This window comes from Desmodus rotundus, chromosome 9 (assembly GCF_022682495.2).
Source record: "Desmodus rotundus isolate HL8 chromosome 9, HLdesRot8A.1, whole genome shotgun sequence".
NCBI classification, from domain to species: domain Eukaryota; kingdom Metazoa; phylum Chordata; class Mammalia; order Chiroptera; family Phyllostomidae; genus Desmodus; species Desmodus rotundus.
In genome coordinates this window covers 47,750,858-47,776,887 of record NC_071395.1, presented here as the reverse complement: position 1 = coordinate 47,776,887, position 26,030 = coordinate 47,750,858, and the positions used below count along the sequence as shown (strand labels likewise).

The 26,030-nt window shown below is 48.9% G+C and overlaps 1 protein-coding gene and 1 long non-coding RNA gene across 9 annotated transcripts in view; one reads left to right on the top strand and one right to left on the bottom strand.

Moving 5' to 3' along the window:
• The first annotated feature begins 872 nt into the window (after window positions 1-872).
• EPS15L1 (epidermal growth factor receptor pathway substrate 15 like 1) overlaps window positions 873-26,030 on the top strand; it is a 92,554-nt gene continuing 67,396 nt past the window's right edge. For 6 of the 8 annotated variants that reach the window (XM_053910351.1, XM_053910352.1, XM_053910356.2 and 3 more), the window contains exon 1: window positions 917-978. In XM_053910351.1, coding sequence (XP_053766326.1) covers window positions 946-978 — 33 coding nt within the window. In that variant the 5' untranslated portion in view covers window positions 917-945. Of the gene's footprint in view, window positions 979-6,768; window positions 6,974-26,030 lie in introns of all 8 variants that reach the window. The other 2 variants (XM_045195618.3, XM_071219218.1) reach the window with 2 other exon arrangements.
• Window positions 1,765-17,847, bottom strand: LOC123479751 (uncharacterized). Its single transcript, XR_006655482.2, has 4 exons — window positions 15,929-17,847; window positions 6,603-6,818; window positions 3,377-3,853; window positions 1,765-2,671 (listed from the first exon to the last, which is right to left on the bottom strand). It is a non-coding gene; the product is annotated as an uncharacterized lncRNA (long non-coding RNA).

Genomic DNA, 26,030 nt, shown 5'->3' with positions numbered 1-26,030 from the left:
GCTCCTGGGGTAGGAAGTCGCCTTGGCTGTTCTTTTAGATAATTGCAGAAATAGCTACCCCAAAGTTCCAACGTACACTTAGGTGTGTAAGCAGTCTTGTTAGCTGGCCCCCAGCTGTAACAGCCTGTTTGTTTTTTCTCTCTCCAGCCTGCTGTAATTTAATTTAGATTACCTCAGAAACTTTATCAGTGCCTAAATAAATGCCCCTCCAGGAATGGTCCTCCAGCAAATATCAGGTGCCTGTTCCGTGCTGGGCACAGTGCAAAGCATAAAGATGGAAAGACACCAAACACATTACCACTCCTTCTTTCAGAAGAGGAGCCTAGAGGCCAGAGAGGTTACTTAGGTGACTTGCCAAAGTCACAGAGCTGGAAAGTGGAGGCTGGGAACTGACTCCATGCGATGTGGGTGCTGCTGCAGCACAGACAGATTGCGTCGCAACCCAGTTTAGCCAAAGCCCTAAGGCGGCTGACAGAGATTCGAATACAGACAGGTCTCTCAGGACACGGCACACGTGGGGCAGAGCGAGGGTCTCGACCCTCTGCAGGGTGGGCAACAGACCCCCATAATGCATTTGCCAGGCGCACGGGGGGGCGCACGCAATCCCCAGCACAGAGCCCGGCATCGGCAAGGACCTGGAGTAACGAAGCAGGCAAAGTCAGCTAGACCACTGGGGCCCCATGAGGCAAGGTGTACACCCGGTTAGAGTTCGCTGATCCAGTGTGCTTCCTAGGCCCCGCCCCCTCAGCTTGGACAAGGCACGCGTGACCCCACCCTGGACTCTGCCCCCTGTGGGCAGGACTACGCACGCGCAACTCTACTTCAGCCCCGCCCACTCCCGGACCCGCTGCGTGCGCACCTCCCCTCTCACCAGTACGCACGCGCGGTCCCCCCCCCCCCCCGCTCCCCCCCGCCCCGGCGCACGGAGCCCGAGTCCGTGGGAAGATGGCGGCGCCGCTCCTCCCGCTTTCTCAGCAGGTACTGGCTGGGCGGACTGGCGGGGGCGCAGAGCCGGGGCGCGAGATGGACGCTACGGGGAGGCCGAGGGGTCGGGGCATCTTGCAGAGAGGCGGCGGCACGCGCTAAGGGACCTTGGCGGAGGACGCGCGAGGGGGCGGGTTGTTGTGAAGGTGACAGGCCGACTCGGGGCCTCCGGCGCCCCAGCGACCCTCGGCGTGGGGCGACCAGGCGGGGCCACGGCGCGTATCTGCAGGGCTTGGGGCCCGGGCCCGTCAGTCCACCGCCACAGCTCCCAGGCCGGGCGAGGCACGGTGACTTAGGACTCTCTTCCGGAGAGGTGGGCGAGGAAAGCATCTGTGCCGGTGCGGCGGCCCCGCGAGTCTTTGTCTCTTGCCCACTCCCAGCTCCGGGGCGGACAGTGGCCCCCGCGGGGTGGAGGGTAGAGCCGGGCCGGAGCTAGGACCTGCCAGTAGCGGGATCCTGGACTCATCTCTCTCTCTCTTGGGAGCTGCTTCTGCCACGCCAGAGCCGTGTAAGGGGGGATCGCAGGTCTCCGGGCGTCTTTCTGTGTCCTCATGTCCGCCTGATGCTCTTTCTAAAGGACAGTAACTGTGGGGAAAAAAGCCATGCGCAAGCGGCCGTGCTTTCTGGGAGGGACATTCATTCATTTATTCTTACGTCCGATGTGCATTGGGCCAGGTGCTGGGAGCGCAGCAGTCACCCAGACAGACAAGGTCGCTGCTGTCGTGGAGGTGACACTTTCGTTAGAACTAGAAACTACCTGTATCCTGCTAATAACGGCTCTCTTTATTTACTGAATATCTGTGTTCTATTTGCTGTAATGCCAGCGTATTATAAGCATTTTGCAAGAATTAGCTAGGAATTAAGAGTGAGGATACAAAGTCACAGCATCTTGTATTCAAATCTTGGCTCCAGCACGTATTCCTCTGAGTGTCCTTAGATGAAGCTCTTAGCCTCTCCTCGCTTCAGTCACCTCATTTGGAAAATAGGAAAGAAAATATTGAGATAATGTGAAGATTAAGTATGTGAAGCCCTTAGAACAGTTCCTGACACATCAGAAACACTCAGTGATACTATAATTGTCATCATTTAATTCTCTGGCAGATTTGGACATGTGGGAATAGAGACCACAGCAGTAAGAATGCCAAACCCTAGGAGAGCTGATAGGCAGGTTGGCATGAGTGGTCAGCTGATCCAAGGAGAGAGACATGCACACCTGCTAAACTTTGTAAGAACTAGCCAATTTGTATCTGTCATTAAATTGAAAGCATTAAAGGCTAGCTGTTGCTAATGAACAAGTTCTTGTAACAGATATGAAAGTGCTCTGTCAACTTAAGTGCCCTACAGATGTTGGGTATTATTATTAGTATCCACTTGCTACAGTTGAGGGTGTCAGGGTTGAAACTTATTTAGGCTCATTTAATGAGAAAGTGTTTCTTCTTTTTTAAAAAAAGATTTTATTTATTTTTATTTTATTTATTTTTTTAAAGATTTAATTTATTTTAAGAGAGGGGAAAGGGAGGGAGACAGAGAAGGAGTTTCCGTCAATGTGTAGTTGCTTCTTGCACGGCCCCAACGGAGGACCTGGCCCACAACCCAGGCATGTGCCCTGACGGGGAATCTAACTGGCAGCCCTTTGGTTCGCAGGCCGGCACTCAATCCTCTGAGACACAGGGCAGGTTTTATTTACCTTTAGAGAGAGGGAAAGAGAGGGAGAGAAACATCCATTGGTCACCTCTACCAATGTGTCCTGACAGGGGACTGAACCTGCAACCCAGGCATGTGCCTTCACTGGGAATCACACTGTAGACCTTTCACTTTGCGGAACAACCCTCAGCCAACTGAACCACCCCGGTCAGGGCAAAGCACTTCTGTTTTTTTGAGGGGAATCTTTTTAAATTTCCTGTCAAATTTTGCCACTAGTGTTAATTTGAACTTTGATGACAATAGCTGTTTATTGAGTGTTTTATTTATTTTTTAGTCTTCACCCGAGAATGTTTCCATTGATTTTAGAGAGGAAGGGAGAGAGAGAGCTAAACATCGATCGATGTGAGGGAAAAACACTGATTAGTTTCCTCAAGTACATGCCCTGTGTGTGCCCTGACCGGGAATCGAACTGGTGACTTTGGTGTACAGGCCAACACTCCAACCAACTGAGCCAGGTGGTCAGGGCAGAGTGCTTTAGAGTTTATCATCAGCACAACGAAGAAGGGATTCTTATTTTACTGACGAAGGATTAGCTTTAGAGGACGGCGGTGACTTGCTGCTGTGAGGTAAGGTATGAAAACCTGAATCAGGTCACTCGGATCATGTGATTCACCTGCTGAGTACCTTTTAGAATAAACTCCCAGTTTCTCCCCAGGGAGCCCTGCTGCTGTCTGCTAGCCTGTCTCACCTGCTGTCCCTGGCACCCGCACTGCAGTCTGACTTCATACTTGCTGCTTTTCTGTTCCTCTTTCCTCAGGGTGTCTCCACATGTAGTTCCTTCTCCCTGAAGCGCTCTTCTCTGCTGCTTCCCTTGATCTTCCAGTGCCTGGCTCCTTTCCCTCCTTCGGGTGGCAGCTCAAATGTCATTTTTTCCAGAGGTCTCTGCTGGTCACTTATCTCTTGATCCTGGGTGCTGGGCCTGGGTTCAGGGGCATGGGATCAAGGAGCCTGTGCCTGCTGTTACTGGGTGCCCAGTCTACTGGGGAGACAGAGAGCAGGCAGACTCACAGACACCCGTGGACGGTGACTGATGCTGAGGAAGACACACTGCTGCGGGGGTGGGGGGGTGTCTACTTACGACAGGTGCCATGAAGTAGGGACCAGCTACCTACACTGCCCAGCGCTGTTCACATACGGCTTTTCTTCTCCATGTGTGGCATGGGTGCTGGGGGTGGGAGCAGAATTGAACAAGGATTTGTAAGAGACTGACAGCCTCGATTCTCTGACCTCTGACGAGTTCGGGTCACTGACTTCTGTGCTTTTTTTTTCCTGTTGCTTTGTCTATGTGTTTGTTGAATGAAGACATGGCCAGGATTTCTTCCTTTGGGTGATTACGTTATCATTGCTCTATACCTGTACTTAAGTGAAGCGCTGCACCAGACAGGTGTTCCTGTCGACCCAGGTGTGAGGCACAGCCCTTTCAGGCACTTCCATTCTGGCTGAGGCGACCACATGGTTAATGGGTAATTATAGGGGAAAGATGAATGTGATTCCAGGATAATTTCTGGTTGGGGCAGTGGGGAGCCCCCTGGCGTAGGAGGCTGTGATCTGGTTAGATTGAGGTATAAGACACACTTGGATCATGGGTGGCCAGTTGAAGGTAAGGTGGCTTAGCTAGTGGTTTTGTAGAGGGGCGGGGAGGAGTAGTTTTCGTCTGGCCCCAGCACTGCCTATCAGCAGCTTTTCCCATCAGCAGCTTTCCTGGTCTCTTCTCTGCTTTCTGATGTGTTTATGACCATCTCCTTCCCTGTACCCTGAATATTAATCTTGTTAGTTTGAAGAGTCTGGAGTTCTTCTCTAGGAGCGGGCTTCCCCCACTCCATCAGCATCTCATTGACTTGCATTTGTCTCTGCACAGCTTCCTTCGCCTCACCCACACCAGAAACACACCTGTGTTGCCCCTTTGTACTATACGTTCTCACAGGTTACCAGCGGCTTTGCCATCCTTAACTCTAGTGGCTGTTGTTGGGGCTGGTCCTCCTCAAAACACTTGTCACTATAGTCCACCCGTGGGCCTTCACACTCTCTCTTCTGCCCCCAAATGTCAGCCTTCTCTGCTTGCATCCTTTCTCTCAGTGCTCCTCCGTCTTTGGTGTGGCCTTGGGCGTGTTCATGCACCACACTCTAAACCTGCCTTCCCCCATCTTCTGGAGTCTGACCTCCTGTTTCTCCTTTGCTCCTGCCAGCCTGCTGGACTATGGAACTGGCTACCACCTTACCACGTCCACAAGTTCATGAGCTAGGGCTTTTCTACTTCCTGCTGTGCCTCTCCCTCCTGGTTCAACCCACATCACTGCAGGATTCATCTTCTAAAACGGATCCTCAACCACCTGCCTGCTCCAGAAACCTCTAGCAGCTCTCCTTCCCCTCCTACCAGTATGTCCAGCTTGATTGCTTCTGGCCTGGCATTCCCATGCTCCCCGCTCCCACTCCACCTCACCCTGTGGGCTTGCTCTCCCCGTCTTCCATCATCTCCAGCAAACCCCTTGCTCTTCTCAGTGCTTCCCTCAACCCCATTGCTGTGTTACTGGAACCTGGTGCTGTGATCTCCTACTACATCCTGCTGCTCAGCTGTTCTCAGAGGCCTCTTGGGTGGTATCTTCCCTCAGCCCCACCTGAATGAGAGCTCTCCCTCCTGCCCGTCCTGTGTTGCCCCTGGACCTAGGAAGCATGTGGTAACTGGAGGAAACCATTGGGCTCATTGGTGAGGAGAGTCTTCCTTGTGCCCAAGGAGTTTCATCTCCCCCCACCCACCCACTCCAGACCACTGGGGTCCTCCCCCCTCTGTCATCTGCTTCCTTTCCTGTTTTGCAAATGGGAAACCTACCCACAGAGATTGCAGTAACTTGCTGAAGTCCCATAGCTGGTGGATGCAGAGCTGGGGTTGACCCACATCCATCTGCCTGAAGAATCCTGCTCTTTCCACTCTTTCAGGGAGCCTGCTGGGCACCCCGCCCAGACAACACCCGGCCAGTGTGTCTGGAATGAATGCTGATCGCTTGGGACACTTGTCTGTCCTTTTGTCCCTTGTTTTTTTCTCTAAAATAATCGCTAGTTTCTATCTTACTAGAATGCTAATGGTGATGCAGCATAAATTGGTGGGCAGAGAGCCAGGTTCGACAGTAAAGTTTGGCTCCGCCCTTTAAGATGCAGAATTCCTTGGCTTTCTCTGTCTGATTGACCTGTATTCACCTGTTTTTTGTTAACTAAGTAGCTCCAGACAAAGCAAGAACATGTTAGTTTCACCCCCTCTGTCCCAATTTTGAACTTTAAAGCAACTTTCCCATGTCTCCCCTTAACCCCAATTAGCTGATCTGGGAAGTGGAATGACTGTCTTGGATCAGAGGGTACCCTAGAGCTAAATGTCCACTCTCCAGAGCCTCAGGCTGTGCCACATTACTGTGCTGACAGATAGACCACCACCACCCAGGTGAGAGGCCCCTCATCAGCCTCAGCCCTGGAGGTGCCTTCAGGTTCTCCCCACCTTGACCTGGCCTGAGCAGCCAGCATCCATGCTGTACATATCCTTCCTTGAAGAAGGCTCTAAGCCCCATTATCATTTGAGGTCTCTTCAGGGTGCCTGCATTTTATTTATTTCTTTATTTTTAAAGATTTTATTTATTTATTTTCAGAGGGAGGGCAAGTAAGGGAGAAAGAAAGGGAGAGAAACATCAATGGGAGAGAGGAACATCAGTTGGCTGCCTCTTGCGCGCCCTCACCAGGGACCTGGCCCACAACCCAGGCACGTGCCCTGACTGGGAATCAAACCAGTGACCTTTCGGTTCACAGACAGGCCCTCAATCCACTGAGCCACACCAGCCAGAGCAGGGTGCCTGTATTTTAGTGTTAAGGTCCCCAGATATTCTTTCAGTGCCCTTAGTGGTGCAGTATTTTCTGCACCTCAGTTTCCTTACCTGCAAATTGGGAATGACTCAGTTTTACATTCTGCCTCACAGCTGTAGATTGTCAGGATGCGGCAGGGTGATGGACGTGCTGTCAGTGTGTTTATTTGTGTATCATGCCGTTCTTTCAGCAAGTATTTACTGGGCATCTTCTCTTTGCCGGGCGCTCTGTGGGCAGTGGGATATAGCAGTGAATCTGAAGACACCCTACCCAGTGGAGCGGAGATTCTAAGGAGGGAGGCACAGACAGAAGGAGATGAGCAGGTGTGTACTGAGTCTGTCCCACGGCAGCGGGACCATGCTGTGAGAACTGTGAAGCGAGACCCCGTGTGTGAGGTCCAGGAAGACCTCACCACAAAGGTGCCAAGGACTGAGCAGAAAAGGTGGGGTTTTTGTTTGTTTGTTTTATTGTTCAGGTTCAGTTTTCTGCCTAGAAAAGGTGTTTTGGATGACTCAGTTGATCCCCCTGGTCACTCTGGTTGGTCTTATCCTCACTTTATAAAGGGTACACTGAGGCCAGTAGGCATTATGGCACTTGTGAAAGGTCACATCCAGCACGCTTTGTTCACATGGCTCTTCTGACCCAGGACTGGGCTCTGCGTTGCACTGTAGTTTCCTGTTTTGTTTTGCTGTTTTAAATTTTTATTTACTGATGAGAGAGGGAGAGAGAGGGGGAGAGAGGGAAGTACGGATTTGTTGCTGTACTCCTCCACGCATCCACTGGCTGTCTCCGGTATGTGCCCTGACGGAGACTGAACCTGCAGTCCTGGCATATCGGGGTGATGTGCCAACCAACTTAGTCACCAGGCCCGGGCTGTACTTTCTTGTTTTTGAGAAAAAAATTTTTTAAAGCTGCTAAGCTTACAACAGAGTGAGCTCTCATTTGTTTTCATTATTATTTTTTTTTAAGATTTTATTTATTTATTTTTAGAAAGAGGGGAAAGGAGGAAGAAAGAGGGAAAGAAACATCGATGTATGAGAGATACATCAATCAGTTGCCTCCCTCACTCCTGCCCTCAACTGGGGACCTGGCTTGCAACCCAGGCATGTGCCCTGACTGGGAATCGAATTGGTGACCTTTTGGTTCACAGGCTGGCACCCAATCCACTGATCCACACCAGCCAGGGCAGATCTCATTTGTTTTTAAACACTGGTTATGCTGCCCTGGCTGGTGTGGCTCAGTTGGTTGGGCATTGTCCTGCAGACCAAAGGGTTGCCAGTTTGATTCCTGGTCAGGGCACATGCGTGGGTCGTGGGTTAAGTTCCCAATCGGGGCACATGTAAGAGGCAACTGATTGATGTTTCTCACATCAATGTTTCTCCCCTTCTGTTTCTCCCTTCCTTCCCCTCTCTCTAGAATCAGTAAAAGAAAAAAACGGAAACCCTGGTTGTTCTACCTGTTCACTAGATACTGTGGAGTCTGGTGGAGAGAAGGTCACTTGTTTAAATTTTTATTTTATTGTTTTAATCTCATCTCATTGGAATGTGGAGGGGGAAATGGGAAAATTTCTTAATCGACTTTATGAAGGATCAGGAGGTTTCCCTGCCAGAATGGGTGCTCAGTGCTTCAAGGCTGATGCACAAGGAGGGTCAGGCCCTGGGTGGTCTGAACTGGGGGAGCAGTGGATAACTTGCTTCCACTTGGGTGTATTGGAGATGTTGCATGGGGAGAAGGGGAATTTGGACTGAGCTGTGGAGATGCTGGGGAGGGAGAGAGGAATGGCAGACAGAGGCAAAGTGGAATTAGCAGAAGCCAGAAAGTCAGAATTCCAGCTCAGAGGGCCAAATGCAAGCCCAGGACTGGGACTCTGGGGTCCATGTCCCTCTTTTAATTAGGATGACTTAGAATAAAGCGTTTGGTAAATGAGACTCAGGAGTCTGTGCCTGGCCTACAAACTGACCTGAGACAAAAGGGACTGATGGTGTCTGCTTGCCCAGAGAGTGGCTGATGACAGACATGGGGAGGGAGACCTGCCAAAGGCGACTCCTGTGCACGGTGCTTTGCCCGCCACGGTAGTGCCAGCTCTTAGTGTCACAAGCCGTTGGAGAGAAGTAGAGGCACAGATGATCACAAACAGCTATCTCCTGATTGCCTTTCAGCTCTGCCTGCTGGGTGGGATTTTTGTAGTCTTGCTAGCAGAATCGATTTATTGATTACATTTCAGATTGGTTGATAAAAAGTCGCTTCTTCTCCTGTAGACACTGGTTGAGAGCAAGGAGATGTGGTGCCAGGAAACCTGGCCGACCCTGTCTGTGGGCTGGATCAGGCCTGTGCCCCGTCCAGCGTGTGGCACACCCGTATTCCGCAGCTCCCAGATCTGCCCTCCCTGTTCACTCGCTGTGGCCCCTTGGCCCTTCCTGCAGTTGCTTGCATAGTTGACACTCCCTCTTGCCTCAGGGCCTCTGCCCATGTTATTTATTGCCTCTCTTTAGGGTTTTCTTTTCCCTTTCATCTCTGGGTTAATCCCCACTCCTCTTCATATCTCAGCTGGCACATCAGTTCCTCAGGTGAAGCCTTCCCTGACAGACTGGCCCAGCCTTTCTGTCACTACCGGTGAGAACGCCCTGTGCTTTTATAAATACCAGTTTGTCATTTTATTTAGGGATCATTTGATCGATGGTCTCTCTCCCCCCACCACCTAGATTGGGTCCACAAAGGCAGGGGCTGTGCATGTTTAAATCCGTACTTGTACCCCAGGTACTCAGTACTCATCTGTTGAATGAATGGCTGAAGGGTAGGCAGGTCCACATTATGGGAGGAACTGTGGCAGGTTCTTGAGTGAAGTGACACATTGTGATTGACAGCTTGTGCAGGGAGTGCGTGGAGTTTGCTGTGGTATGGGCATGAAGTGGTAAAGAGCACCCTGGCCTGAGGTGGTTTCTGGAGGAGCAGAGGGGCTGGAGATGGAAGGAATATATAGGATGGCTATTTGGCCAGGGGCCCTCCAAGTGTGGGGAGGAAATAGGAGAAAGAAGCTGGTGTGTGTGTATATATAGCCAGCAGAGTACGACAAGCCTGTCAGGTGGGTGGCACCAGGTGGGTGGCTGTGTTAGTTGCGACAAGACCCACCACCTTGATGTCCTGACTTGTATGGCTCAGTGGATTGAATGCTGACCTGTGAGCTGAAAGACCACAGGTTCGATTCCCAGTCAGGGCACAAGCCTGGGTTGTGGGCCAGGTCCCCCCCACTTGGGGGTGTGCGAGAGGCAACCAATTGATGTATCTCTCACACGTCAGTGTTTCTCTCTCTCTTTCTCCTTCCCTTCCCCTCTTTCTAAAGATAAGTAAATAAAATCTTTAAAAAAAAAAAAAAAAAAGACCCACCACGTTGCAACAGGCCTTCTGTGCTGGGTGAGATCTCCCCATTCAGACGCAGTTGAGAAGCAGCCCAACTCCTGGGGGGGAGACTGTCACATTTGGTTTACTGAGCACCTACCACCTGACTGAGATGAACAGAACTGAGTCCCTTCCTTCAGATGGGCTCCTCTCTGCTAGGCACAGACACTGCATGGCATACTCCCTTGGCTTGCAGAGGTGGGATGAATCCCTCCTCTGGGCTGCAGATACAGAAAAGGAGGGAGAGGGTCCTGCATCTCCCTTTCTGTTTCCTCCTCTGTTCCAGCAGACATGTGCAGCCTTTCACATCTCCTACCAATCTGTACAACTTCCTCTGCCCATTCAGAGCCCCCTTCTCTGACTCTGGTACCCCAGTTTACCCCAGAACAGTGTTGGGAGAGATTTGGGGCACAGGTCTTGAACGGAAGTAAGGAAGTGTGGTGGGATACTCAATTTGTGTGTTTTTATCATTGATCTCTCTGGGTGTCACTGTCATTGTCCCTGTGCCCGTTTCTGAACAAGGCAGCCAGGAGAGTTGGAGGTAAAATGACTGGTTTCAGGCCTCCTGGGGAGGTGGATGCCACACCATGGGCTCCCGGGGAGGGCAGGGGCAGCTTTGTTCCTGCTGGGTCCCCCAGCCCCTGAAGCAGGCAGATGATAGTAGTGTGGGGTGGGCGGGGCAGTCTGTCTGTGGGGATGTCTTATTTATTCTGTGAAGAAACAGGCACAGTGCAGGGTTCTGCTTGCCCAGGCCCGCTCCCCTAGGGACCACCCAGCGTCCTGGGGCCAAGCCCCCACTCCTCCCTCTGGGGCTCCCTCTGTCTCTTCACTTCTGCTCTAGGAGGGTGAGAAGTTCTTTTTCTGTCAGTGATTTACTAGTGATAGTAATGCTCATGCCTGTCGATTATTATAAGGATCAATAGGAAATTGGCTTTTCTTAATCTGCATAAGATGTGCTTTTCAATTTTACACTTTCCAGTGGAAAAAGAAATGCTTTTGTAAAGGGAAAAGATTAAGCAGGACAAAAACTGTTGACGATGAGGCCCTGCTGTTGAGAACTTAACCGGGACTGAAGTTGTGACAGTGGGCTAGCCCTCTCCATCCCCCACACCCTGGAAAGGGCACAGTTTGTGGAGGGGCCCAGAACCCCATAGACCCGGGCATATGTTACTGTAAACATTCCTCCCTTTGGTGTATTCCTGGGTAAAGATGAGAACTGCCTCAGTGCTGTGGCATCCGCTGCCGCTATTCGGACTCTCTCCACGGAGAAGAAGATGCCGGGGGGCTCAGCTGACATCCTCACGCACCAGGCTGAGGAATCAGCATTTCCTTTCAGGCCATACTGTTAGTGTTGGCATTTGACTTTGTGGGTTTAATTTTTTTGGTTGACTTTTAGCCACTAGAAAATATGCATTTTTTTAAAAAATAGATTTATTTATTTGTTCTCAGAGAGAGGAAGGAGGGAGAAAGAGAGGGAGAGAAATATCCACGTGTGAGGGAAGTATCGATCAGCTGCCTTTCATACACACGTTACCCAGGAACTGAACCTGCAACCTAGGCCTGTGTCCTGACCGGGATTTGAACCTGCAACATTTTGCTCTGCAGGATGATGCCAACCAACTGAGCCACACCAGTCAAGGCAAAAATATCCTTAAAGGAATTTTTTTAATTGATTTTTCTTGAGAGAGAGAGAACCATTGATTTGTTGTTCAGTTATTATGCATTCATTGGTTGATTCTTGTATGTCCCCTGACTGGGAATCAAACCGACAACCTTGGCATATCAGGGTGATGTTCTAACTGATTGAGCTACCCAGCCAGGACTAGAAAATATCCTTTAACTCACAACCACCTAAGTGGGTTTTTATAGGTATGTACTTAACTACTGTATGTGAAGTTGTATGTTTTTAAAAATTGGCTACTGAGAACTGGTAACAGACAGTTCTGTCCTGGGTGTTGAGCACAACTCAGCCAACAGTTGAGAGAAAATAACGAGTACAGCGTGTACTGCAGCATATTCACTGTCTGGTGCAGTATTTCATTGTTCGACAAAGATCGTCTGTGTAGCAGGTGTAAGGACTATAATTTGACACCTGCAGCACAGTCCTGATTAATAGCTTTGCCCAGCTTCCCTCTCCACCCTCTTGATTCTTTGTAAATAAAGCCCGCTCCTCTGTCTCAGTGGTAATATTATAATAATAACAATCACTGTAATAATAGATGTGTAATGGCTTCCTGTGGTAGGGCGTGCTTTGCTTAGTAGTCTGATTTGATGTTTACGGGAATCCTCAGGGTGGCACAGTGTTACAGCAGTTCCCCCGAATCCCTGAGGGGTACGTTCCAAGACCCCCAGTGAATTCCTGAAACTGCGTAGTAGCAGACCCTATGTACACTACTTCTCTTTTCAATACATACACACCTCTTCTCTCTCTCTCTCTTTCTTTATTTTTATTTAAAAAAATTTATTTTTAGAGAGAGGGGAAAGGAGGAAAAAAGAGAGGGAGAGAAACATCAGTGTGTGAGAGGTATATCTGTTGGTTGCCTCTTGCACGCCCCCAACTTGGGACCTGGCTCAACCCAGGCATGTGCCCTGACTGGGAATCGATCCGGCAACCTTTTGGTTTGCAGGCTGGCACTCAGTCCACTGAGCCACACCACCAGGGCAGCTTTTTTTTCAATTTTGAGAGTATGTTTACTAAAGTTGGGAACAGTGAAACAAGGAAGGGCTTGGGGTAGAAGAAGCAGCGGGAGAGAGCCTAGGTGGGGCTGCTGTCAGCTCACTGAAAAGTCAGAGAAAGGATGCCTTGGCGACAGGCTCCAGGGGTTAGCCTGGGACGAGCTGCTGCCTCCCATTGCTCCCCTGGTTGCAAGTCTCGTGGGGTCCCTTAGAGTTTAGGAGATGCACGCCTGAGAGGGAAGAAGGGTGTGGGTATGCTCCTGGGAGTGAGAGCGCCCACACTTCTTCTCTTGAAGCGCTTAGCGGCTTCTCTTTGGCATATCCAAATTGCAGGCATCGCTACTCTTGTGCTTCGGGGCCATTACTAAGTAAAGTGAGGGTGACTTGACCTCAGGCACTGCAGGCGTCAGTCTGGTAACCAAGGCAACTAAGTGACAAATGGGAGGTAGCAGGTATAGCTTGGAGGCTCTGGATAAAGGGGTGATTCATGTCCCAGTTGGGGCAGAGCAGGGACAGTGTGAGACTTCATCGTGCCACTCAAAATGGCGCAAAATTTAAAATGTATGAATTGCTTATTTCTGGAATTTTCCATGTAGTATTTTTGGACCACAGTTGACGGTGGCAACTGAAACCACGGAAAGTGAAACTGCAGATAAGAGGGACTACTGTATCCCCACTTTACAAATGGAGAAACCGAGGCCCAGTGCGGCATTGTGAACTGTTTTCGCTCTGCTGCTGAGTGGTAGAGTTGTGTCTACCCAGGCCCTGACCACTCTGTGCTCCTCTCACCCTGTCCCTCCTGAGGCTTCACCTGAATCTCACCCATTCCATGAACAAACACCTACCGAAGGCCGCGTATGGGCCCTGCGGGGCACAAGGTGGAAAAAATGTGAAACCTCCACCCCCAGGAATTGAAAATATAGGGAGAGGCAATCATTACAGTCCCTTCTGCAAGTTCCAGGCTGTGGGAGTAGGGCGGAGAGAGACTTGTTTCTACTGGGGGGAATTTGGGAGGCTTCCTAGAGCTGGGGGGCTGGAAGGTGATTGGCTTTCAGCAGGCAAGGCCCCTCCTACCCCCAGGCAAAGAGAATAATTTGTGCCAAAACAAGGGCTGAAAAGTGCATCATATGTTCAGTAGAGTGGGAAGGAAGGTGGGGATGGACGGCTGTGTGTGAGTGAGTGTATGGGTGAACGTGTGTGTTTATGCACGTGTGTGGGGAGTGGAATTTACTTGGCAGGGGCAGGAGGAGATAACTGTGGGGCACATTGAGGGCTAGGCTGAGGGTCAGGATTTCTTCGTCCTTCAGCAACCATGGAGGGTCTTTTAGAGCAAGGGAGTGACTGGGTGCCAGTGGAATGGAGAAGGAAGCAGGCGAGGAAGGTGGGGTCTACGCAGGATGCTGGGGCTGGGCCAAGGAGGGAGCGTGGACTGAGGAGAGGATTGGAAGGCCAGGCCTCCTGCTGTGTCTAATCCCTCCCTAACCTCCCCAGCGGGACAAAGCTGCACTCCTCTCCCTGTTTGCCAGTGCCTTTGCTCTTGTGTGTGTGTGTGTGTGTGTGTGTGTGTGTGTGTGTTCCCTGACCAGGCCATGATGCTCCACTCTGTGGCAGCAGGGACTGGCTTGCTCACCTGGGAACCTGGGAGCCTAGCTAGGTGCCTGGGCCGAGGGGATCCCCAGGCTCTATAGAAGAGCAGTAGGCACTGGGAGGCTGAGGATGGCATCCACAGAGGGGAGTGGGGGGAGGTAGCAAGCTGACCTGACCTGGCTTGGGGGAACCTGGGAGTCTTCATTCAGCACAACACTGCCTAGTACCCAGGAGCACCTGAGTCCTGGCGGTGTGCTCTCTTAAGGGATGGTGTAATGTTGGGCCAGGGGTCAGAAGAGAGCAGGGACATTGGAACCCTGGGGAGGCTGATGTAGGAAAGGAATTTTGGGAAGGTTCAGGGCATACTTGGAGAAGGTTGGGAGCACTGTGGGTAGTGGGTGTACTTCTGTGTAGAGGCCCTTACTACTGAGCCATAGCCCCTGTGAATCGCTCCAGGGTCTTGCTCTGGGTGTGTCCGTCATGTGGAGGAAGGAAAGACAGACAGAATGGAGCAAGGCTGTTCTCTGAGACACCTGGAGTAGCCATGTCCAGGGAGGGCTGTGGGCGGGCCTTGGCCACTTTTGATCTTAAGCAGCATTTTCAGAATCTGCTCCCTGCTCTGCCTAGGCTGCCAGGGCGAGGTCCTGGGGGCTCCTGATCGCCCAGCCCTTCCAGTGCCATCCACTGGCCTTCTGTGTGACTGCATTTGATCCCACACCCCGCCCCCCGCCCCCCACCTATCCCAGTTCCTCTGGGACCCCCACTTCCCTCGTGTTTTCCTGCCAGTGGTATCTCCTTTCATCCCTACTGTGCATCTGTGCAGCACTTCAGCCCAGTGCTCCTCAGCCTTGGTTTCTCCTGTCCCCTTGGGTGGGCTCAGCTGAGGCAGTGGCCACCTCCCTGCTCTGGCAGGTCTGTGTCTTTTCCCCACAGCACTTGGCAGCCCTCTGTGTGCATTGTCATTGCCAGTGATACTCTCCTGGCAGGGCTGGGGGAGGAGTCTCCTTATTCGCTGCTGCACCTTCGCTGAGGCCTGTGCCTGGGACTAGGCAGGGGCTCAGTAGATGCCACTCGAGTGGCAATGAGATTTCCACCTCGATGACCCATAGAGGCACCCGAGAGAAGCACATTTAAAGGTGAACTGTTATTCCTCCCTTTCTCTGTGGGTTTCCACACAGTGAATCACTGCATTCCTTGGGCGTCGTCTGCCTGGAGCACCGCAGCCATCTCTTCCTGATCTCTTTCTTCTTGCCCTGCCCTCCTGTCCCCCCTTCTGAGTAGCTGAGTGCATGTCCAGGTCACCTTCTCCTGTGCACATTTGCTCAGGTCGCCTTCAGGATGACATTCCTGGCTTCTCAGCAAGTCATTCACGGACCTTGTCATCTTACTTTGTCTACCCTTCCTGCCTGGGCTCAGTCTACCCACCTGTCTCCTTTTCCTGAGCCCCAGAGCACCACCCCACCTACTTTTGTGCTCTCTGTGCCTCCTCATAGTGTGAAAGTGTTTGTTGAGTGAGAGAATGAATAAATTTACAAGTGTACAAGTTGAGAACTGGTGAATCCAAAGGCAGACTACCCTTTCAGGAAGTTTTCTGTGAAGGGTGGGGGAGGTGGTAGCCTGAGGTGGAACTGGGATGGGGGACATTTCTGGTGCTAGCACATGATATCACACGGAGCTGTGGGAGAATGACAGAGGAGAGAACAGGACTCGAAACAGCCAGCGTTTGACCAGCACTTACCTGTGTCAGTCTCCGGTGATGGAGGGGCTCATCTTCATTTTCCAAATGAAGAAAACGAGGCACCAAGACGCTGCTGTTTTCCGTAGTGTTCCAGGGGTGGGGTAGGACTCGAGTCCACATGTGTCTGGCGGTGCCGACGACCTCTGACCCTTCCTCCTGCGTCAGAGCAGTGTGTTAGGGTGAGCTCTGTTTCTCCCTCACTGCTGTTCCTGGTAGATGAGGCTGAGAGTGATGGTTTCCCAAGGGCACTGAAGCTTTCATACCTTGATTCTGTGTTCTGTTCCTTCTTGGCCTTTCCAGTCCCTTCTAATGGCTTCTAGCAGTGAACTCCTTCCAGCGGTCTTGTTTATTGTGATATTTCATTGCTCACCTAAACTTTCATCAGTGGTTCTCTTGCTCCTTAGTTCTACTTGGGGGACTGTAGGTCTCCCCCCACACATGCAGTGTCATGTCCCCACTGCAGGCCCTGAATTCTGCGTGGGTCTGCAGAGTCCTGTGCTGAATGGTGGGCGTATGTTTTCAGCTGGTCTCTGGTCGTGGGGGTCATGTGGGTCCCCGCGGAGAATAGTATATATTCTTTCAGATCCCTCTTGTGCTCCTCCCCTTCCCTTTTCTGTCCTGTTTACAGAAGCAGCATGTGCTGACGTAGAACTCTGGGGAGCTCAGAAAGCCACGAGGAGGCAGTGGCTTACCAGTCAGAAGCCCTGGTAGTACGAGGTGTCTCTTCAGCCACATTTGGATCCACATGGATCTGATCGCTTTGTGCTTACCAGCCAGGTCATAACTGTGGGAGCTGGTTCAGGCCCTCCCTCTCACTAGCAAATATCCGACAGTCATACCCCACTCGTAAACAAACGTTCTGCCTGTACCGTTTTACTGCTGTTCGGTTTTCCGTTTAGTGGTGACACAGCAGTTCGTTATTGGCTTCACCAGTCCTCAGAGGTTTTCAGTCTGTCACTGTCACTGCAGTCACACCCTCAAGCTGGGCAAACTGACGAAACCCTCTTGCCCTTCCATCTCCTTCGTAGCTGACCACTTCTTCTGCAGGAGACCTTATAGTACTGGGAGCTCGTCCATACAGGTGTCTGTGTGTGTGTGAGTGAATGGGCTTTAAAGAAATGCTAATTTTTATTGTTTGACAGAAGGTGATCCAGGTGGTGATAAAGCTGCTCTTTGTTGATCATATTTGACTGTGAAGCAGCTGGTACCTTAGGATCCTTGCCAGAGCAGAGACACATCAGATGTTGGTCTTTAATTATGTAAAAGTTTAAACACAATAAAAGTCATAGCAAGAGTTTAATGAGCTCCCTTGTACCCACTACCCATTTACCAAAGAGGCCGAAGTGTTGCAAATCTCTGCACCTGTGTCTATATCTCCTGACCTCCCCATGTTAATTTTTATTTCCAAGTTTTTCTTAAATCTTAGAAATCGTATTGCAGTATGCATCTCTTAACAGTTAAGACTTTTTCTTCACATAACTACATTGCTATATGACACCTCACACAATTAATATTCCTTAGTACTGTCTGATACCCAGTCCATATTCAAATTTCCCTGACTGTCTAAAAATGTCACTTTGCATTTGGTTGTGCGGTCTCCTAAGGAGTTTTTTTTAATTTTGAAATTTTGAGATGATTGCGCAGTAGACTTGCGTACAGTTGCAGGAAATGATGCAGGACATCTGTGTATTCTTTACCTACTTTCCTCCAGCGGGAACGTCTTGGAGCTCTATCGTACACCGTCACAACCAAAACATGGACGTCACTACAGCCAGGGGCTGACGTCTGTGTATACTGTCACAACCAGAACACTGACATTGCCACAGTCAAGTGTGTGACAGTTCTATCCCCACAGGAATGCCGCAGTTGCCCTTTCATAGCCACTCCCACTTCCCTTACACCCCACCCCTTCCTTAACCCCTGGCAATCACTAATCTGTTGGTTTCTATCATTTCAGTATTTTAATAATGTTATATAATGCAATTATACAGTATGTACCCTTGGGAGATTAGCCTTTTCAATCAGCACAATCCTCTGGAGCTTATTCCAGATCGTTGCATGTATCAGCAGTTTGTTCCTTTGCACGCCGCGCCGTATTCCATGGGACCACAGTTCATTTAACCAGTCCCACTGGAGGACAAATGGGGTGTTTCCGGTTTGGGGTGATGATGAATGAAGCTGCACTAAGCGTTTGAGTAAAGCATGTTATGGTGACCAAGTCTTCATGTCTCTGGATGAAGACCCAAAACAGTTGCTGGGTCGTATGATAGTTGCATGTTTAGTTTTTGTCTGCTTTTGTCTGAAGAAACTACAAAGTTGTTTTCCAGAGTAGCTGTGCCTTTGCACATTGTCTATAGCAATGTACGAGCCATCCAGTTTCCCTGCCTGCTCACTAATGTTGCTGTATTAGCCATTCTGATAGGTGTGTGCTGGCATCTCACTGTGGTTTTCATTTGCATTTCCCTGATGGCTGACAATATGGTGGCCATCTTTTCTGTACTTATCTGCCATCTCTGTATTCTCTTTAGTGAACCATTCCTCGTGTCCTTTGCCCATATTCTTATTGGACTGTTTGCCTTTTTTTTTAAGATTTTATTTTTTAAAGATTTTTATTATTTATTTTTAGAGATAGGGGAAGGGAGGGAGAAAGAGAGGGAAACATCAATGTGTGGTTACCTCTCACGTGCTGGAATCAAACTGGAGACCCTTTGGTTTATAGCCCACGCTCAGTCCACTGAGCTACACCAGCCAGGGCTGAAAGCATTTTCTTCTGGTCCTTAGCTTGTCTTTTCATCCTCTTATCAGGGTCTTTCTCAGAATAAACATTTTTAATTTTGATGAGATTCAATTTATCAATTTGACTTTTGGTATCAAGTATAAGAACTCTCTGGCCAGCCTCTGATCCTGAATATCTTCACCTATATTTTTTCTTAAAAGTTTTCTAGTTTGACATTGAAGCCTGTTATCCATTTGGAGCCAATTTTTGTGTAAAGTGAGAGTTCTGTTGAGTCCCATTTTCTCCCCTGGCTGGATGTCTGGTTGCTCCAGCACCATTTGTAGAGCGGGCGTCTCTCCTCCTGAATGGCTTTTACATCTTTGTCAGGAGTCAGTTGGACACGTCTCTGTGGGTCTGTCTCAGCCTCTCTATTCTGTCCCGTGGCTCTGTGTGTCTGGCTGTCCATCAGTGCCACACTATCTTGATTACTGTAGCTTTATAACAAGCCTTGGAATCAGGTAGAGTGATTCCTCCTACTTTATTTTTCTTTTTCAAAATTTTTATTCATCTTAGTTTCTTTGCCTTTCTCTTTACATTGTAGAATAATTGTATTGCTGTCTACAAAGAATCTTCCTGGAGTTTGGTAGGAATTGAGTTAATCCTGAAAGTGAGGGTGTACACGTGTTGCGCATGTTGTTGCATTAACCTTTAGAAAGACCGGTTAGTTTATCTTCCCACCAGCAGGACACAAGATGTGTGTTTCCACCTTGGCCGTCCCTGTGGAGCACCTCGCCAACCTGATGACAAACAGTGGCATTTTACTTCATTGTATTTTTGCAATATATAAATGGAACATTTCCCCCTAACTTTCTGCATCTCTTTTTTTCTGAATTGCCTTTCTGTTATTCATTGCTCATCTTTTAATTGGCAAGTCTGTCTTATTCCTTGAGCTTTATAAAAGCTCTTTCTCACATTCAAGTTCTTTCCTTCTCTTGGTAACGCTTACCTTAGCTGTGGTTTGGGAAACTCTGATCGTGCAGTCAGAAAGAGCTGTCAGTTCCAGGGAGGTTTGGATGCCCCAGGGTTTCCTGATAAGTTTTGAGTGGTATTGAGTTAAGTCCCAGTTTCCCACCTGCAGGATGTAGCTGGGCATGCAGCCTGGGTGTAGCAAGGGGAACTCTTCCTAAGCGGAAGGCAAAAATGCAAGGATTGCCAAACAAGCACTTCTCCAGGCCTTGTTTTTGCTTCAGTGTCTGGGTTTCCACATAGGAACTCAGACGAGTGTGTCTTTGGTGTTACATGCCTAACTTCCTGCAAAACTTGGCAACAGCGTTGAACACACAGATTATGGGCTGTCAGTTTTCCTAGGGAGATAGCAGACTGTGTCGGTTTTCGAGTCAGTGTATGTGCTCAAGTTGTGTCTTGCATTTTGACCTCATCTGTTTAATAAAATCCACCATCATGTGATCACATGTGTGCATTTTCTCAGGTGAGCACATGCAGGAGGCCGTGCTGTGGCCCAGTGCTTGGCTGTCTCATGCCAGTGCTGTTTTTGCAGGGGACACAGTAGCTTAAGGCCACACAGCCTGGGTGCTCCCCTGGCTCTGTCACTCATTGGCTGTGTGACCCTCAATCTCCCCATCCGTAATTTGGGGCCACAGTACTACCTGCCCATAGCATTGTTGGGAGGACTAGATGAGATGCAGGGTAGGAAACCATGAGCGCTCAATAAATACGATTCACTGTTTATCAGAACAATGAATTACAGATACTTCTGTAAGAGTTTTATAGTGAAAACTAATTTGCTTTAAAAATGTCATTTTGAACTGAGCAAGGTCAGCAGTCATTGCTTTGTTTTGCATGAGATGGCATACCTCTGGCAGACTGGGATTTGTCCTGGTTCCAGACAAAGATTTAGGAGTCCTGCTGTGGAAGGAAGTGAGGATCAGATTGAGCTGGGTGGACTCAATCCTGGGGAGGTTAGGAATGGCTAGAACCCCAATTTCCAGAGGGTTTTTCCTCCAAAAATGTTCTGCTGTGCCCTCATCTCCAGCATGAAAATTGCATGCACTCACCTAACTGGTGTTTTAAGCCCTCCCAACAGAAGGAGGCGAACTTGTTCTCTGATGTGCCCTCTCCTTTTCCCCCAATTGTAAATTGCAACTGGGCTGGAGGAACTTCTCACATTCTCTCTCTTAGTATTTTAAAACATGAAGGTAGCTTCCAGTCAAGATGACGACATAAGTACACGTGGTACTTGGAACCTCCCACAACCACATCACAATTATAACTAAGCTACAGAGCAATCATCATACACAACCACTTGAAATCTGGCTGCATAGAAGTCCTATAACTAAGGATATAAAGAAGCAGCCACATTGAGACTAGTAAGTAGGAGGTGCAGAATGGGCTTATCCCACACCCACATGTGGTGGTTAAAAATCAGGAGGGATATCTCGGCCTCAGAGGCCTCCTGATGGGGCCAGGGGTTCCAGCCTCACACCGGCCCCCCATCCCAGGGTTTCAGTGCCAGGAGGAGAAGTCCTCATAACTTCTGGCTGTAAAAACCAGCTGAGAATGTGGTGCGTGAGATGGAGGGCTCCTGGAGCCCCAGGTAGTTCCTCTTAAAGGGCCTGCACAGAACTTATTTGGACTCACTTGCTCTGAGCTCCAGTGCTGGGGCAGCAGCTCAAAAGGCACCAGGGACATATGGAGAGCAACTGAGTTTGTCTGGCATCAGGGCAGGAGCTGGAGGGGAAGCTTTCTCCCAGACACAGGTGCTGGCAGAGGCCATTGTTTGTTTGCTGAGCCCTCCCCCCATAGAGCCAGCAGGTGGGTACCATACCTGAGTCTCCATCAACCTAGCTAATACTGTTTGCCCAGCCCTGGTGATTCCCTGAGACCTGGCCCCACCCAACTTGTGGGCCCAAATGGCCTGTCTTGGCTTATGCTGCTAACTTTCCTAAAATCTCTGAACAAGCAGCATCTGGCCTCTCTGAACCCTGTACCTCCTGCTAAGTGGCCTGAGGCTTGGCACTAGTGGCAGCCGGCCTTAGTTCACAGCTGGGCCTCTCTTGGGTATGTTCAAACTCAGCACAAATAACAGCCATCTACAGATTTCTTCGTAGGTCATGCCAGGTGGCCCCGGACAAGGCACAGACTATGGCTGACCTTGGCCTGTACTTCCCAGGAGGCTCCAGAGCCAGTGCACCTGGCGGATGGGTTTAGATCACACTGAAGCACCACCCAGCCACCTCCACGAGCACAAAGTTAAGGGGTGGACTTGGCGGGTACCTGAGCCCTGCTGAAGTGAGTTCTGCTCCATGGGGTCAGCCCCTGCACAGCAGATCTCCACAGTGGTTGCAGCCAGTTCTCACAGCCTACTGGCCTTTGGATAAATCCCCACCATTGATGTGCCAGTAGCAATCAAGGCTCAACTATAACAGGAAGGTGCACACAGCCCACGAAGTGGGAGGCACATCTGGACGCCCAGCTCAGGTGAGTGGGGAGGCTGCACTACTGGCCCTACAGGACACCTACTACGCAAGGCCACTATACCAAGACCAGGAGACAGAGCAGCTATACCTAACACGTAGAAATAAACACAAGGAGGCAGCCAAAATGAGGAAATAAAGAAACGTGTCCCCAGTGAAATAACAGAACAAAACTCCAGAAAAAGAACTAATCAAAATGGAGACAAGCAATCTACCAGATACAGAGTTCAAAACACTGGTTATAAGGATGCTCGATGAACTTAGGGGAAGAGTGGAGGAACTCAGAACACCAACGAAGAGATAGGAAACATAAAAATGGAGATAGAAAACATAAAAAATAACCAGTCAGAAATGAAGAATACACTAACTGAAAAGAGGACTACATTACAGGGAATCAACAATACAGTAGATGAAATAGAGGATCAAATCAGCAATTTGGCAGAGAAGGAAGCAGAAAACACCCAGTGAGAGCAGCCAAAAGAAAAAAAGAATCCAAAAAATGAGGGTCATGTAAGGAGCCACTGGGACAACTTGAAGTGTACCAACATTTTCACCATGGGGTTGCCAGAAAAAGAATGAGAGCAAGAAATTGAAAACATATTTGAAAAAAAAAAAAGATGGAAAACTTCCCTAACCTGGTAAAGGAAATAGACATATAAGTCCAGAAAATGTGGAGAGTCCCAAACCAGATGAACCCAAAGAAGCCCACACCAAGACACATCATAATTAAAATGCCAAAGGTCAGAGACAAAGAATCTTAAAAGCATCAAGAAAAAAGCAGTTACTTACAAAGGGAGCTCCCGTAAGACTCTCAGCTGATTTCTCAACAGAAACTTTGTAGACCAGAAGCAGTTGGCAAGAAATATTCAAAGTGATGAAAAGCAAGGACCTACAACCAAAATTACTCTACCCAGCACAGCTATCATTTAGAATTGAAATACAGATAAAGAGCTGCCCAGACGAGAAGAAGGTAAAGGAGTTCATCACCACCAAATTAGTATTACAAGAACTGTTGAAAGGTCTTCTTTAAGAAGAAGAAGCATGCCCAGCTGGTGTGGCTAGGTGGGTTAAGTGCTGACCTGTGAACCAAAGAAGAAGCAAAAATAAAAAAAATATATGAATAATAAAATGATAATAAATACATATATATCAACAATCACTTTAAATGAAAATGGGTTAAATGCTCCACTCAAAAGACATGGAGGCCGAATAAATGACAAAACAAGACCCTTACATATGCTGTCTATGAGAGACTCACTTCAGATTGAAGGACACACACAGACTGAAAGGGATGGAAAAAGACATTTCATGAAAATGGAAAAAAATATTTAGGATTGTAATACAGCAGGCAAGAGAGACTTTTATTTTTTTAAATACTTTATTTATTTTCAGAGAGAAGGGAAAGGAGAGAGAAAAACATTAGTTGGTTGCCTCTCACACACCCCCAACTGGGAGGCCTGGCCTGCAACCCAGTCATGTGCCCTGACAGGGAATCAAACCTATGACTTCTTGGTTCTCAGGTTGATGCTCAATCCCCTGAGCCACACCAGCCAGGGCTCAAGATAGACTTTAAAACAAACGCTGTACCAAGAGACAGAGAAGGACCAAGCAATTCCACTTCTGGGTAATTATCTGAAACCCAAAACGCTAAATCAAAAAGACATAATACATCCATAGTTTATTGCAGCATTACTTAAAATAACCAAGATATGGAAGTAAGCTAAATGTCAAACAGATGAATGGATGAAGAAGTAGAGCACATGTACAATGGAATATGATTCAGCCATAAAAAAGAATGAAATCTTGCCATCTGCAACAACATGAATCGATCTAGAGGACATTGTGCTGAGCAAAATAAGTCAAAGACAAATGCCAGATGATTTCACTTGTGTGTGAGATCAAAAAAACCAAATAAATGAGCAAGCAGAACAGAAACAGACTGATAGATTCAGAGAACATTTTGACAGTCGCCAGGTGGGAGGGGGTTGAGGGGATGGGTGAAAAAGGTGAAGGGATCTGGAAGTACAAACTGACAGTTACAGAATAGTCGTGGGGCTGTAAAAAGGGAATGTAGTCAGTAATACTGTAATAACTGTATGGTGTCAGATGGGTACTGGATTTATTGAGGTGATCACTTTATAAATTACAAATTTCTAATCATATGTACACTCGAAACTAATATGTCAACTGTAATTAAAAATTACTTTAAAAAAGACAGAAGAGCAACTAAAAGGTTGAATCGAAACCTGTCGAAGCTCATCAGTAATTCAGAAATTGTCGAGTTGAAGATGGCATTTTAGTACAGCAGGCTGGTGAAGGAGAACGCCATTCCCAGCTGGCACCGTCTTGCTTCCATTCTTGAAGCCATCACCAAGGCCTCTGCAGGCTCTCACACTGAAAGCCTTGTCCCCTGGGCGTGGCCCTGGGCTTGCTTTGGGGTCAGACATGGGCAGTTCAGAGGGCTTTGTCCCAGTAGCTTTGACGTAGCCTCTGGAAACTGCTGTCCCATTGGCTACCTGGTTGTGACCGAGGTCTCTGTGTAGGAACTGGCCACACACACTGCCCATCATTTGAGAGATTCACGGCATTAGCAGCATGTGTCTTCAGCCTTGTTGCTGTGGTATTTCGGGTAGCTTGCAGGTGTGACCACTGTCCCTGTGAGGAAGTAGTGTGTTAAGAGGAAGTGCCAGTTAGACATGGTGTTTTCCCTTCTTTCCCCCTCTTCTGCTTCTGCAACGGCTGAAATATGTGTAATTAAATTCAAACCTCTATTTGCCTCATTGCCCCAGCTTACCCAAGTTAATTCCCATAGTTAGGGGTGGCAGAGGCACACTCTGGTTTCCTCTGGTTGAGACGATTTGGAGTTAATGCCTGGCCCTAGACTGTCGACAGGGTAAGCCCTCAGCAAAGATGGGTGGTGTTTTGGGTCTGGTGGCTTCAGACACTTTTCTGAACTATTCGGGGTCTTGTTTCTCCTGGATCATGGATCATGTAGGTCAGAAGCATTTGTGAAGTTTGAGACAGCTGTTAACCCTGTCTGCCCCAAATATGTAACTTTTTTCACTGGACTCAGTAGCTTGGAAACCTTTCTTGCCGTGAAATCTTAAAAACAAACAAACAAACAAAAAACCAATGGGAAATACACTTCTGACCTGTGCCTCTCTGATTTTTGGCAGGAAGGAGACCTTTGTTGTCATAGTGGGGGCCTCTGAGTTTGTGCATTCCATCTCCTGAGTCAGTGGCAAGTGATGTGCTGCATTGGCCTGACCACTGTCACCTTGAGTGAGAGAGGACAGAAACCGCCTGCTTGACTTTGCTTCCTCTGTCAGCCTTACTCCTCTGGGGAGATGGGAGTGTTTTGAAAGCATATGGAGTTTGAAACCTAGGAGGCCACGCAGTGTGATGGTGGACACTGCCACCTAAGGTCATAAGGAACTAAGGGTGACAGCACCTCCCCCGCCCGCCCACAGTGTCAGGCCAGGGCTCTGGGCAGGTAGCTGATACAGCAGTATACTTACTTCTTAGTCCTCGTTGGTGTCGTCACCTTTTCTTTCTCAAACCCTTACTCATCATCTTTCCGCCTTTCTTGCTTAGTTTTTTTTGTTTTTGTTTAGTGTTTTCTGTCTTTTCAGGATTTCCCCCTTTCTCTTCCCTTTTTCTTTGTGTCTTAACTTTCTTCCCTTTCAGATCTCTATTCGCTTTTCCTTCTGTTTTCGTTCTGCAGTGGTGTTGTTCTCAGTACTTTTGCTTCTTCCTATATTGGCTGGTGCTGGCACCCTGCCCCCCACCTAAGAAGCTGACCATAATCTGGGCATTATTTTTCACCTGAAGTGACTTTATGGCACAGCGTATGCACGTGTTGCGCTGGTTCAAATCCAGTGATTGTAACTGG